This window comes from Jaculus jaculus, chromosome 6 (genome assembly GCF_020740685.1).
Source record: "Jaculus jaculus isolate mJacJac1 chromosome 6, mJacJac1.mat.Y.cur, whole genome shotgun sequence".
Classification (NCBI taxonomy): Eukaryota; Metazoa; Chordata; class Mammalia; order Rodentia; family Dipodidae; genus Jaculus; species Jaculus jaculus.
Window position 1 is genome coordinate 6,482,767 of NC_059107.1, and position 15,340 is coordinate 6,498,106.

At 45.6% G+C, this 15,340-nt stretch overlaps 1 protein-coding gene across 3 annotated transcripts; it reads left to right on the forward strand.

The window, feature by feature from the left end:
- Positions 1-4,677: 4,677 nt before the first annotated feature.
- Positions 4,678-14,519, forward strand: Znf354c (zinc finger protein 354C). Of its 3 annotated transcripts, none has more exons than XM_045152068.1 (5): positions 4,678-4,809; positions 7,242-7,313; positions 10,443-10,569; positions 11,052-11,147; positions 11,945-14,519. In XM_045152068.1, exons 2-5 carry the CDS (start codon positions 7,281-7,283, stop codon positions 13,354-13,356), a joined length of 1,668 nt encoding a protein of 555 aa, XP_045008003.1. In that variant the 5' UTR covers positions 4,678-4,809; positions 7,242-7,280; the 3' UTR covers positions 13,357-14,519. The 3 variants fall into 3 exon arrangements, with proteins under 3 accessions (XP_045008003.1, XP_045008004.1, XP_045008006.1); XM_045152069.1 differs by having other exon boundaries at positions 4,753-4,803; XM_045152071.1 differs by lacking the exon at positions 4,678-4,809 and adding an exon at positions 5,241-5,468.
- Positions 14,520-15,340: the final 821 nt, after the last annotated feature.

Genomic DNA, 15,340 nt, shown 5'->3' on the forward strand with positions numbered 1-15,340 from the left:
ACTGCCCCTGTGTCTGTTCCACCTGCAGACTGGTTAGCCATATTGTACATCTGACCACCTACACCCGGACCTCTCTTACACTGTTGCTCCCTGACCGGGTACCAGTTGTGTTGCATGGCTTTTCGTAGGGAGACATGGACAACTAGTCATTCTAGATAGGGCACCAATGACAGACCAGAGAAACAATTCCACCCAAGTCTATCTTAGCAAACTAGTAAGTAATTGGTATTACTTACAGGGACATAGGTGAGAGGTAACTTACAGGGGTACAAGTGACTACTCACAAGAGCTGCATCCCAGGTGCTCCAGCACAACATGCAGGCAGATAAGTTGGACAGAAAACCTCCTTTGACCAGCAATTGTTTACTGCTCTTATGACCTTGGGAAAGGACCTGTCTTTGTATACTTCCTCAGCCCTTTATGTTTTGCACGCTACCTGAGTCTTATGGATCTCCCTTTAAGGAGAAGTGTTTCAAAGAGGAAATAGCTACACTGTATGCATACATATATAAACAGAGTGGATAATACAAGATAAGTGTCTCCATATGAGCATGTGCCTGTAAAAACTAGATACTTGACCATAAGCATCAGAGAAGAGAAATGACAATAAAGCAAGCTATAAGAACAAGAGTGAATTTTTTCAGTTTCTTTAGAGAGAGAGAGAGAGAGAGAATGAATTGACACCAGGGCCTCAGCTGCTGTAATCAAACTCCAGATGCTTGTGCCACATAGTGCGCATGTGTGACCTGCACTTACGTCACTTTTATGCATCTGGTTTATATGGGATCTGGACAGAGATTAAACATGGGTCCTTAGACTTTGCAGACAATCACCTTACCTGCTCAGCCATCTCACCAGACCATGAATGAAATTTTATTTTTTTTAACAAAACTTACAAGTTTTAAAAAGTTATAGTAAATACACAGGTTGTGTTAACTTTTCTTGGGGAGATGTCCAGATAGGAAACAGGTGATAGACCAAAGTACAAGAGTAACAAGGTCCAACTTGATGAACCAGTGTTTGTTGGGCTCACAGAGCAGGGTGAGGGGTCACTTCCGGAGCAGGGTCAGGGGTCACTTACAGAGCACATGAAGGGTTCCTTTAGGATCAAGGTCAACTCAGAGGCAGGTGAAAGTCCTCCCCACCATGGGTGGAGATTCATGAATGCTGTTCTTTTAAATTTTTTTTTTATTGATAACTACTTCTGTACTTACAGACAATAAGCCATGATATTCCCCCTCCATTTTCCTCTTCACAACTCCACTCTCCATCATATCCCCTCCCTCCACTAGTCTCTCTCTTACTTTGATGTCATCATCTTTTTCTCCTATTATGAGGGTTTTGTGAAGGTATTGCTAGGCACTGCGAGGTCATGGATATTGAGGTCAATTTCTGCCTGGACAGTTGCATTGTAAGGAGTGGTACCCTTCCTTTGCTCCTACCTTCTTTCCACTACCTCTTCTGCAATGGACCCTGAGTGGTGAAGGGTGTGATAGAGATGTTTCAGTGCTGAGCACTCCTCTGTCACTTCTTAGCACTATGTTGCCTTTTGGGCCATCCCAGTGGTCACCGGCATCTGAAAAGAGAGGCTTCTCTAACCGGAAGTGAGAGTAATGAATGCTGTTCTTTCAGAACTTATTGCACTACTTGCAGGCAGCAAATCAGGGAGCGTCTTCTTGCAGTTGCTGACTGCTTCTACATCCTTGAAGGTGGCCTTGTGAACCTTGTACTTTCCAGAAGGTTCCTGAGACTTTTAAGTTCTTTTCCTCTGAGTCTTGAGCCTTTCTCCTCCCTGCAGGAGGGAATGTTTCAATTCCAAGGAAATTGCTACACAATTTATATGGGATATTTTTGCAAAGTTTATGCTAAGGAAGCCCAGCGTGGTGGTGCACGCCTTTAATCCCAGCACTCAGGAGGCAGAGGTAGCAGGATCACCAAAAGTTCAAGGCCACCCTGAGACTCCACAGTGAATTCCAGGTCAGCCTGAGCCAGAGTAAGACCCTACCTTGAAAAACAAAGAAACAAACAAAAAGTTTTGCTAAGTGATAAATTTATGTAATGAAGTCATTAAAAACATCAAATGGTTAAATGTGTATTGGTTTTATTTGCTCATTGGTGTATAATAAATCACCACAAAATTCTTTTGTTCAAGACTTTTAGTATCTGTACTCAACCACCTGTAATCTCGTAGTCACCAGTAGTTATTTTGCTGCTACAAGTCAGCTCGACATAACCTTTTGGGATCTGCTTTAAGCTGTTTTCTTGGTCTGTTTCTTATAAGCTTGGAATTATACTTACGACTTTTACATCAAGTACATATGCTTTTGTCAGTGTAAGCAATGCATAGTGTCTTGCCTAGATGACTTGGAAGTGGTGGCAGTGTGGGGCTGGGGGGGAGAGTTGGTTGAGATGGAAGGATTCAAATCCCAAACATGCTACATATTTTAAATTTTGAACTTTTCAAGGCTCAAGGATTTTTATTTTTGTAATTGTTATATTTTTTCTGCTGATGGACAACCAGCAGTTGCTCAAAATAAGCCCTTTGTTAGTCAGCTTTTTATCACTGTAACAATATATCTATGATAATTAATTTTAAAAGAGGAAATGTTTATTTGGGTTCATGATTTGGAGTTTTTGTTTTGTTTTGTTTTGGTTTTTCGAGGTAGGGTCTCACTCTCTGGAGAATTTAGTCCATTGTTGTTTGGCATATTGCTTTGGGGCTTCCAGTGCCTCATGACAGGGGTGTCTAGCCAATGAGGCACATGGTAGTAGGAAGAGGCCAAAGTGCCAGGTAGCCCCTTAAGCGGTGCACCCCAGATGGCCTGCTTCCTTCTACACCTAAGGGTTCCACACCTCTCAGGGATGCCACTGGCTAAGGGGATCCTTTAACTCAGGCATCTTTGGAGGACACTGATCCAAACCCTCAAGGTACTTTGAGTTGGCATATGCACTTGCATTCATGTAAGATGTGTGGATTTGTGGGATTGTGACAGGAAGGAAATCCATTAGAAAGTTAATAAGGAAGCTGTCACCTGCATTTGGGATGTGGAAGAAGGAGGATCAGGAGTTCAAGGTCAGCTTCAGGTACTATGGTAAGGCAGAGGCCAGCCTGGCTACAGGAGACCACTTCAAACTGGTAATAAAGCTCAACTCCTGTAGTCCCAGCTTTCAGGAGATAGAGACTTGCAAATCCCCAGAGCAGGCTGGCTTTCTCTAGACCAGATGAATCGTGAGCTCTGGGTTCAGAGAGAGAACTTCTTTCAATAAATAAGGTGTTAAGCCATGGAGGGAGACATCTAATGTTGATCTCTGTCCTACAAACACACACACATGCACATCACACACATACATAAAAGAAAAATTTAAAAGTAACGCCTATTCAGTGGCAATATTACTCAAAAAATAAAAAGGTGATATTTATTTTCTATAACTTTCTAGACTTATGTTAATTAAAATAAGTATTTTGGCTGTGTAACACTGTATTCTGACTAATAGCTGAAAGAGAAATAGTAATATAGCAAATGAAAATAAAGCTATATTTTAGAAAATTAACAAAAATGCTTGTTTCATTTATGAGCATAATTTTGTCCTCTCATGCAGATCATTTTGGAGATGATGTTTAAGAAAACAACACACTTTATCTACTTCATCATTCCCATTAGCCACATAGCTTATATTTATTTCTTTGCAAAAAGTACCTAAAATAGACACACCTCAAAAACCTTGAAGTCTAAATTTTCTTCATTCTTATTTTATTTTTTCAATATATTTAATTTATTTATTTATTTGAGAGAGGGAGAGGCAGAGATGGGGGGAGAAAGAGTGAGAAAATGGGCGGGCCTCCAGCCACTGGCCCCCTGGCTTACGTGGGTCCTAGAGAATCAAACCGGGATCCTTTGGCTTTGCAGGCAAACGCCTTAACCACCAAGCCAGAGAGAGTATGGGTCCTGCAGGGCCTCTTGCCATTGCACATGAACTCCTGATGCATGTGCTGCTTAGCGCGTTAAGCTTTATGTGGGTACTGGGGAAATGAACCAGGCCACCAGGCTTTCTAAGTACCTTTAACTGCTGAACCACCTCTCCAGCCCCTTCAGTTACCTCCCTCCTTCCTCCCTCCCCAGGCTGGCTTGATACTCCTTTTGCTTTCCAGGCCATCTGGGGCTACATAGCGAGACCCTTGAAACAAAACCAGCAAAAGAATCCCCAAACGGCACCAATGTGCTATTTCCCGTGTACTGTACAGTTTAAATAAGCATGTTGAGCTATTGTGCACAGATTCTTCCAGGTCGTAGGTCTTGTTTCTTCATGTGTTTATTCTTTGAGACCGTGTTTCCCTTCGTGCAGTGCAGGCTGGCCTGGAACTCAGGCATTCGCCCAGCTGGGGCCTCTCAAGCGCTGGTATCACAGGCGTGCTCCATCACAATCTCCGCTCTCCTGGACGTGTAAACCTCGGTGTAGTTCCATCACACCACCGACCCGGGAACCGCGGCCACCAAGGCGGAGCCTCGGGCCTTACTTGCCACACTCGCCTTCCCTCCCTCAAAGTGCACGGCACGCGGGCCGCCCGGCGCCGGCCCATCTTCCGGAAGTCGCCCCGCGCGGCGCCCTCTGGGAAGTGTAGTCGGAGCGGGGCCTGGGCATCCCGGGAGTCGTAGTTCCCCGGCTTCGCGCGGCGGCCGGGCGGTGGGCGGCCTTTCGGGGCGGCTTCTGGCAAAGGTTGTCCCGACTCCGCCGGGCGCGCCGCTCCGGGGCCCAGACCGTCCCGGCTGCCTGTTGCGGGCGGCGGCCGCAGCGAGCGCCTGTGTGCGTGTGAGTGGGGCGGCGCGGGCAGGCCGGCCGTGGCGGTGGGCGCGGGCACGGGCCTGGAGGGCGGCCGCGGCCTGGGCGGCGGGGCTGGGGCGCGGCCCGCTGGCACGGGAGGGCCCGCCACGACTGCGGGCCGGGGCGCCTGCCAGCCCCCGAGGCTTCTTAGTGAAGCGGAGTACGAGAACGAGAGCCGATGCCTACCGCGAAAAGTCGCTGCTCTCACGGGACGCGTCCGCTCATTGAATGCCAGGGTCTAGGCGGGTTGGCCCTTCTTTGTGCCCGCGTTACGGATGACGAAACCAGGGCCCAGGGCGGCCAGGTTGCATGCTGAGATTTCACTGGAGACTTGGATTGGTGCCGGGGTTCCCTTGTCAGTGCCGCTCACTGTTTTGTTATTCGGGACAGGCCATGATTCCCTGGCTATGAATCTACTACATCTGTAAAGTGTGGTGGCAAGACAGTCCTCCCTCCGACACCACCACCGGGGATTGAGTCCAGGATACCCGAATGTGGCCTCTGCAGTCCTCCGGTCTACTTTAATTCATGTTTAGATGATGATCCCGAACGTTACGTGGCGTGTCCAATGTGTGGCTGCCTGTGACCCAGGATAGCTATGAATACAGCCCAGCACATTTGTAGATGACATATCACAATGTCAAAAGGTTGGACATTCCCTGAAGGCTATGAAAATAGTTATACTGTGTTGTGTAGGGAATGATGAAAAGAAAAATGAGTGTGTTTAATACAGACTTTTTTTTTTAATGCATATTTTTGATCTGCAGTTGGTTGACGCCACAGATGTGAAACTCACCATGGCTGTGGCCTTTACTTTTTAAAGGCCCCGCGGGCTGGGGGAATGGCTCAGTGGACCAAGCACAAATGTCAGGACTTGAAGCCGGGCATGGTGACGCATGCCTTTAATTCTAGCACTCGGGAGGCAGAGGTAGGAGGATCACTGTGAGCTCGAGGCCACCCTGAGGTCAGCCTGAGCTAGAGTGAGTGAGCGTCTACCTTAAAAAAAAAAAAAAAAAGTGGGCTAGAGAGATGGCTTAGCGGGCTAGAGAGATGGCTTAGCGGTTAAGCGCTTGCCTGTGAAGCCTAAGGACCCCGGTTCGAGGCTCGGTTCCCCAGATCCCACGTTAGCCAGATGCACAAGGGGGCGCACACGTCTGGAGTTCGTTTGCAGAGGCTGGAAGCCCTGGCGCGCCCATTCTCTCTCTCTCCCTCTATCTGTCTTTCTCTCTGTGTCTGTCGCTCTCAAATAAATAAATAAAAAATTTTTTAAAAAAGTGAGGACTTGAGTTCGGATCCCCAGCACCCATGACATAGTGGCCACCTGTAATGTCAGTGCTTGGGAGGTGGAGACAGGGCAGCCCCAGGCAAATGGGTTAGCTGGTTCAGCCTAGTCAGCAAACTCTGGGTTCAACTGTGAGGCCCTGCCTCAGTAACATGAAAAGTGATGGAGGAAGACACTGGACGTCAGCCTGTGGCCCACAAGCATGCACATACATGTGCATGTGCACCTGCATGCACACACATATATGCCAAAAGACAAGAAGATAATAACAAAAAGCAGAAGTGTGTGCTGTAAAGTCACATGATTTTTTTTCCCTTTGGCTGGCTGGCTGTGGCATGTTGCTGGAGATTTCATGGCATATTTCTCATGCTGTGCTCTCATGCGGGATGGCACCTGGGTGAGCCCACTGAAGACAGCAGAGTTAGCCCAGGGAGTTGACACACCCTCTGTCTTGCTTTCTGTGTTGCCCCCCCCCAACCAGCTCCAGTGCATGTGTAGGGAGAGGTTGGCTATTTCAGACCCTGAGGATGGGTGGCACCGGTGGCATCACCAGTATTGGGGGGAGGGGCAACTAAACATCCTGTCTTGGAGACTGTGTTTCAATTCTACTAACTCAGGAAGGTGTGGTAAGGCAGGTGCAGAGCAAGGGTGAAAGGCAGGGAATGTTTGTAGTTTGCTTTATACGAATGGTTTTTGGGAAAAGATAACATGCCATTAAGAGCAGGCATCTTTAGTGTAGTTTCCACAGGAAGAAAGATAGGACGTAGGGCCAGCGGGCTTAGGGTCATCTAGCAGTGTTTGAAAGGGCCTTTGTGGGGCCTTTCAAGTTCACTGTGCCTGTTACAGTGCGTAAATTAAAGCTAGCTCAGGACCCTTTATATCGGATGTGTCACAGTTTGCATAGACATCACTGAGAGATGGGTGGGGAAGCACCCATGTGCTGAAATTAGAACTGTGGTCTGCACCGAAGGGATTGAGATTGGCAGATTGGCTTGGTCACCATGCTTCTCCATTGGTTTGCATCATTCATGGAGTATGCCTTTCTTGAGACATGTGGCCATTATGGGTGGTTGTAACTTCTTCTCTCTAAGCCTTTCCTTAATACCAGAGTTCCTCATGACAGCTTTTTCCTTTCCAGACTTACCTTGACAACATTTTGACAAACTAAGGAGGAGGAATGGCTGTGGATCTGCTGCATGCTCGGGACAGCGTAAGTGAAGCTTGTCTTTGTTTACGTTGCCTTCCAACTGCAGAGAAGGAACATGTCTGTTTTTTACCAGGTACTTCTAGTCTAGAGGGTGTGGAGGGTCTAGAGCCTTCCAAGTTTTACCAAGGCTGACAGGGAATGTTCCTCTTTGTTCCAAGGTGACTATCAATTCACCCAAAACCCACTTTGTAAGCAAGCTTTGAGTGAGCTGTGTGTGTGCTTCTCATTCTGCTAAGTACTTACTGAGGAATGTGCTTGCTGTCAGAGTATAAAGTTGCACTGTGACAGATAACACAAGGGACAAATTTCCTCAACGGACATTGTACCACAACTGCCTACAGGATACTGGGTAGCACACTGAAGATGAAAGAATAAATTATTATTTCAACCTTAGGAAGGTCCCATGAACATCCTAAGTGTGAGGTCATGTTTGAGTCAGCACTGATGTCCATGAGTACTGCTGGTTGCTGGAGAAATGTAGCCTGGCTTAGGCTTTGAGCTTAGTACTGGCAAGGACAGGCCTGGCTGCCTCTGCTCAGAACAGCTGAGGTGTTACGCTGGCCAGCGCCCCGCTCATCTGTTTAGTAGACACCAACATCCCCTCATCAGATTCTGTTTCTTACTGGCTGTTTTTCCATAATAATTTTGAGAAGTTCTGGTGAGGCCTTTTGTAGAGCGCCCCTTTATTGTGATCTGTGTGGTGGTTTTCTCATTATTAGACTGGGTTATGGGTTTGGGGGATGAAGACCACAGAGGTAAAGAGGCATTTTTATGAAGTCATGTAAAAACTACACACTAGTGAGATGCCCTTTCCCTGCTGATGTTGACCTTGAATACCTGGCTGAGGTAATGTCAGACAATGTCTACATACCATTTTCTTATTTTCTTTCTTTCTTTCTTTCTTTCTTCCTTCCTTCCTTCCTTCCTTCCTTCCTTCCTTCCTTCCTTCCTTCCTTCCTTCCTTCCTTCCTTCTTTCTTTCTTTCTTTCTTTCTTTCTTTCTTTCTTTCTTTCTTTCTTTCTTTCTCTTTCTAGTTTTTCTAGGTAGGGTCTTACTCTAGCCCAGACTGACCTGGAATTCACTATGTAGTCTCAGGGTGGCCTCAAACTCACAGGGATCCTCCTACCTCTGCCTCCCAAGTGCTGGGATTAAAGGTGTGCGCCACCATGCCTGGCTTCCATTTTCTTTCTCTCTCTCTCTCTCTCTCTCTCTCTCGTTTTTTTTTTTAACACCTCATACCATAATCTTTGGAAGGAAGTCATTGTATGCAGCCCACACTTGAGGAATGGGGAATCCATAGAAATTATTTGGAAATGTATGAGACTAGCTACTTTACCACCCATTTACTTACCTGCTTTACTTATTTAGTTGTTATTAGTTATTTAGCTTTAAATAAGTTATTATTTAGCTATTACTTATTTAGTTGTACCTGTTTGTAGCTTTTCTGTTTCTCTGGACCAAGGATACAGACCTGGCAGCTGTAACAGCTCGTGTTCACTATATATAATCTGCAGCATAAAAGACTTGTAGCCTAAAAACTAGTACCATCTAAAGTTTAGTTGCTCACATGTCTTGGCTGAGGCTGTTGCTAGGGTTGTTGGAGAGACTGTCTGTGTGACAACGCTGTATGTCCTGAGCATACAACTTGGCAGCTAGGCTGCAGTGGTGACACCCGCAAGCCTCTGCCTTTCCTCAGAAGTCACATCCTTTCCAGTGAATTCCACTGGACACTTGATGCACAAGTCTCTTCACAGGCTTAAGGGAGGGACTCTTTTTGGTGAGAGATGCGTGAATATCATGTATACAGAAAGCATATGAGGTGAGAGATAAATTAATGCCATCTTGAGACAGTATAATCTACTGCATCTGTCAGAATTAAAAACATCTAGCTGCTTTGACCCAGTAGTTCAATTTATCTTGTAAATATAAGTTTAGGGGCTAGAGAGATGGCTCAGTGGTTAAGGCACTTGCCTATGAAACTTAAGGACCCTGGTCCAATTCTCTAGTACCCATGGAAAGCCAGATGCACAAGGTGGTGCATGCATATGGAGTTCGAGTTCATTTGCATTTACCAGAGACACTGGCACACCCGTATTCTGTCTCTCTCTCAAATAAGTAAATAAGTAAATAAATTAATTAAAACATTTAAACATGTACCCAGAGATGCCTGTATGAGAATGGTCATTGTGCAGGATCTGTGGCAAAGAAAGACAGCAGTTACCTAAACACCCATCCACAGGGTATGGTTAATTAAGTTGTGTAATCTGTGCCATAGATATATTAAGTAAGTATGGAATCCACAAATGGGACATATTAGGTAAGCTATGGAATCTGTGCAATGGAATATATTAAATACATTATGGAATCCATATGGTGTGACATACTTTGCATTAGGAAGAGGATTTATAAGACAGTTGCCTACCATTGGCCTATGCAGTAGCCTGTAGCAAATATCCCTACCCAGTTTTGTGATTATTTCTTATGATAGAGTCCCAAGGTTATATTGGTGCCTTCTTTTTACATTTTGGAAGAGCCTCAGTAAAACTATTCATGAAAAGCTGTGCACCAGGTTTTGCCTCCTTGAGAGCTCTTTACTTAACTCCCCGGTGCCTGGCCTCATAGCTTGGCATGAGCTGAGGGTCTCTTGGGAGAGGCTGCTTTCTCAGCGGTGCTCTCGCGACTTCTCGGTTTGCAGGTCCATTAGTTCTTTGATGTTCACAGTCAGCAGAGCCCATCTGACGGTGTCTGCCTGAATTCGGATCCTGCTTGCACCATGGTTTACAGTGTTCCTTCCCTTTGGCAGGTTACTTAACCATCCTAGAGCTGTCTTTTCCTTTGCAAGTTAATTTAACTGTAGTTTCTTCCTTGCAGGACTTTTGTGAGCTGTAAAGGAGGAACATATGCAGAGTCTCTGTCATATCTCTAGTATATTCAGTAAGCTAGTATTGTTTGTCTCTGAACTTCCCTTATGCTTTGCTGTCGGTTTTTTCTTCTCCATTTTCCTGCGTTCCTCTAAGTAGATTCTGGTTATTATTATCTTTTCTTTCATTCAGTTAGATTTCACATAGGGGGAATGTGCCTAGACACCTTGACTTCAGGTTGGAATTTCAACCTGAAGTTTTGCTGTTCCAGGTGCCCGTGTCTTTCGGGGACGTGGCCGTGCTCTTCAGCCGGGATGAGTGGTTGCACCTGGACTTGGCCCAGAGAAGCCTGTACCGGGAGGTGATGCTGGAGAACTACAGCCACCTGCTGTCGCTGGGTAAGGGTTTTGCTGGGTACCATCCTCCTTGCGCTCACAGTGTCCAGTTGTCTACCCAGTGGCTTTGCTTGGCAAGTCCAGTCTCTGTAGAGTTGAGAGCGGTGTTGCTGCTGCAGTGTCATCATGCTGCTCCTTCCTCCTCCTCCCCCTCCCCTCAGCTCACTCCTACTCAGTAGTGCTGTTCAGCAAGCCGCTGACTAAGTCCTAGCTCAAATTCCCAAAAATAGCTAGATGTTTTGAGACATGTACGGGGCCCTTCTCGCAGGGGCAGTCACTGCCAGGACCTTGTATTGTTTCTGGTAAGCCCTGCTTCCTGCCCGTCTTCTTCAGGTTCTGGCACACCCTGAGCAGGGTTTGTGCTATCTGCCCCCACACCCTCAGGGTGGGCCTCCCTGCCTTTGAAGTCAGGTAGTCGTGTAAATTTGCTCTGGGATTGCTCTTCACACTGGTCGTTCAGACTCCACTTCCTTCCTTTTGAGCAGGGATTCCAGTTTCAGTGCCTAAGCTGATTTGCCAATTGCAACAAGGAGATGACCCCTGTGTAGTGGGAAGAGAAGACACCCCAGACACCTGTGTAGGTGAGTCAGACATTCGGAAAATGAGTGCCTAGGAGTCTCTACATAAGCAGGTGCTGCAGAAGCCATAAGCTAGTGGTGTTCTTGGAAATACTGAGCCCTATTGACATGCTTAAGGCTATTATATTTCACCTAAACTGTATAGCTTATTGACATACAATTACCTAAATGCAATGATCTAATACTAATCTATTTTCAATTATGGATTATATAAAGAAAGTCAAATGTTAATATTAGCAGCAACTCACAATAAATTTTTCTCCTACAATCACAATTAAACTTGGGGCTCAGACATAGTTAGAACTTCAGGATAGATTGCTTTTACATATCTCACACGCCTTCATGATTCTCCTGAGATTCCTACAAAGAGAATACAATTTTATGGATGCAGTTTATTAGAATGTGGGAACATGTAATTTCTTCTCATGATCAAGTAGGAAGGAGAAAGGAGAGCGGAGGCTGTCTGCTTACCGTAGTGTGTGCAGGATAGGCAGTGCTGACATTCCAAGAGTCCCGTGTCCTCCCCCTGAGCTTGGCACTGGACATTGTTCATTGTCTTCAAGCCTTCTGCATAGATATTCTATGTCTCACTTTATTTCTCTTGGGCTATAGTCTGTTCATTTTTAGCATTTCCTGTTGTGTTCTCCCACACCTTTCCTCAGCCCTTTCCCCAGACCAGCTCCATGCTGAGGACCAGGTGGTATCTACCTGAAATGTACTATTGCTGATCTGACTTTCTTTCTGTTGCATCTAGTTCTCTCTTCCAGCATAGGATGTATTAATTTTTCTACTCATTTCAGATTTCCAGAGTATTCCTGAGTTAGAAGCTTTGTCATTAGAAGAGGACATGTTTATTGCAGAGCCATCCCATGAGGTCATAAGGAAGGAATCTGCTAAGTATGGCCACTGTAACCTCAGTGTTGGAGAAGCTGTGAAATCTGCAAGGCACAGCGCACCGGAGCCAGGGAAGAAAGCTCTCGAACAGAGAGCAGCCTCGCCACAGGATGCCATCAGTGTAGAGGAGGACCTCACAGGGCCTGAACTGGACAGAGCTTTGTCTACAAACACAGGCATTGTCTCCCAACACAGTGTCCCTGCAGAAAAGAGGCCCAGTGTGCATTGCACTGTTGAGAAAGATTTTCCACGGAGTTCGGATCTAGTGAGACGCTTCCAGACTTACCCAGGCCAAAAGCCTCATGTCTGTGATGAGTGTGGAAAAGGCTTCACTCAGAGCCTTCACCTTCTTGAACATCGGAGGCTTCACACTGGGGAGAAACCTTACAAGTGCAACGAGTGTGAGAGAAGGTTCAGCCACAGATCTTCCCTCCTTGCCCATCAGAGAGTCCACACTGGGGAGAAACCCTACAAGTGCAGTGAGTGTGAGAAGGCATTCAGCAACAGCTCAACCCTCATCAAACACCTGAGGGTGCACACCGGAGAGAAGCCCTACCGCTGCAGGGAGTGTGGGAAAGCCTTTAGCCAGTGTTCAACACTCACCGTGCACCAGAGGATCCACACTGGTGAAAAGCTATATAAATGTGCTGAGTGTGACAAGGCCTTCAACTGCAGAGCAAAACTCCAGAGACATCAGAGGATCCACACCGGGGAGAAGCCCTACAGATGCAGTGAGTGCGGGAAGGGGTACAGCCAGTTCCCGTCGCTAGCTGAGCATCAGAAGCTGCACAGTGGCGAGCAGCTGTGCCAGTGCTTGGAGTGCGGGAGAACGTTCACGCGCATCTCCACTCTCATTGAACATCACCGGATCCATACTGGACAGAAACCCCATCAGTGCCGCGAGTGTGGAAAGACCTTCAACCAGTACTCGTCCTTCAACGAACATCGGAAAATTCACACGGGGGAGAAACTGTACACATGTGAAGAATGCGGGAAAGCCTTTGGTTGTAAATCCAATCTGTACAGGCACCAGAGGATCCACACTGGAGAGAAACCCTACCAGTGTAATCAGTGTGGGAAGTCTTTCAGCCAGTACTCGTTCCTAACTGAGCATGAGCGAATCCACACTGGAGAGAAACTCTACAAGTGTTTGGAGTGTGGGAAAGCCTATAGTTACAGGTCAAACCTTTGCCGACATAAGAAAGTTCACCTTAAAGAAAGGCTCTGTAAGTGGAAGGAATACGGGACACCTTTTATTTGTGGTTCATCCCTTATTCCATATCAGAGATTTCTGAAAGCAGAGAAACCTGTAGACTAACTCATCTCTCTAATATTCTAAGACTTCTCATTAGGCAGGAACCAGAAGAATTATCAGGAGAGTAGTAACTAAGGCACAAACTCAGAACAGATTTTTTTTTTTTTTTACTTGTATAGGAAATAGGTAATTATTATTAAGTCATGGGCAATTGATCAATGAAAATATGAGTAACACTGACTTGTTAAATTCCAAGATTCCTTAAATTCACAGCAAAAGTGAAAGTTCTCACTTTAAAAACATGAATAATGACTGAATATAAAGTTTCACTAGATTTTAATTCTGAGAGTAAGCTTCAATATGTGAATTTCTTTTAAAGATAGTTTCTGAGTTAGTTAATAATATGAATAATTGTGAAGCCCCATTTCTGACACAGAATGTGCTTTTTTTCATAGGTGCTAAGATATTTTAATTCTTCACATGGAAATAATAAAGCTGTTTATGAGCTGCCCCATATGAAATAATTTTATATACATATATACACACACATATAAAGCTTTTATGCATCTGTGGTCATGTGCCATTTACTAGTGGGGATGTACTTTGAAAAACATGCCACTAGGCAGTTTCCTCATTGCACAAACATCAGAGGGCACTTGTATAACCTTAGGTGGTCCAAGACAGTCAGTGTGACCTCTTGATGAGATTTACATGCTTACTGCTTAGTAGCTATTTTTTGCTGTTATTTTTTGGAGGCAGGGTCTTGCTATATAGCCTCATATGGCCTTGGTCTTGCTATGTAGCCCAAGAGAGGATTAAGCTCATAATCTTTCTGCTTCAGCCTCCTAAGAACTGGTATTATAGGCACGAACTACCAGGCCCATTGTAATTTTTTTTTTATTAGTAGAAGGCATATACACTAAAATAGCATTAAAAAGTATAGAATAGTAACTACATAAGACTAACATAGTTTGTCACATTTCATGTACTGTACGTGTGCCACGCTCTCATGTAGCTGGCAGCACAGTAGGTTTGCACCAGTGTGGCACTTATGGGCAGTCTGTTGTGCTCAGATGTAAGGATGGCCACAAAGTCATGTTAGTCTTTATCTATTTATTATTATTATTATTTTATTAACAACTTCCATGATTGTAAGCAATATCCCATGGTAATGCCCTCCCTCCCTCAACTTTCCCCCTTGAAACTCCACTCTCCATCATATCCCCTCCCCCTCTCAATCAGTCTCTTTTATTTTGATGTCATGATCTTTTCCTTCTATTATGATGGTCTTGTGTAGGTAGTGTCAGGCACTGTGAGGTCATGGATATCCAGACCATTTTGTGTCTGGGGGAAGTGCATTGTAAGGAGTCCTACCCTTCCTTTGGCTCTTAGATTCTTTCCGCCACCTCTTCCCCAATGGACCCTGAGCCTTGGAAGGTGTGATAGAGATATTTCAATGCTGAGCACTCCTCTGTCACATCTACTTAGCACCATGGTGCCTCCTGAGTCATCCCAAGGTCACTGCCATCTGGAAGGAGAAACTTCTCTAACAAAAAGTGATAGTAGCATTAATATATGGGTATGAACATTAAGAGAAGTGCTTACTGGGCAGTTTGATGACAGCAGACATTACACCCCTAGGGCTCATGACTACTCCTGTTTTAGGTTTTCAGTATCAGGGATGTATTCCCTCCCATGGAGCGGGTCTCCAGTCCAATTAGAGGGCAGTTGGTTTCCACCATGACAGACATGCCACTGTTGTACTTGTTGGCTCATTTGGTCTGGCTGGCCAATTATAAGGCTTGCAGTGTCCACTGTTGAGTATCATTACTGGTGATTTCTCTCTGTCCCATTGAACTGCATGCAGAATGGCTTCCTCCAGCTTACTGTCGGCTGGTCTACATGGAGGAGGTTATCAGCTCAGTTCCAGCAGGATTTCTCAGTGGCCTTACAGCCCAAGTATGTGGAGTCTTCAGCAATAGGGTCTTACCATCTAGTCCTGGTGGGAAACCAAGGGCCTCAGCAATGGCCTATAATGTTTTGGGGG

What these genes read in the sequence shown, in the direction of transcription:
- Znf354c (XM_045152068.1), top strand. Translation starts at nt 7,281, where the DNA reads ATGGCTGTGGATCTGCTGCATGCTCGGGACAGC. An exon ending in TGCTGCATGCTCGGGACAGC is followed by an intron (nt 7,314 to 10,442) that starts GTAAGTGAAGCT and finishes TTGCTGTTCCAG; the next exon opens with GTGCCCGTGTCTTTCGGGGA. An exon ending in CACCCCAGACACCTGTGTAG is followed by an intron (nt 11,148 to 11,944) that starts GTGAGTCAGACA and finishes TACTCATTTCAG; the next exon opens with ATTTCCAGAGTATTCCTGAG.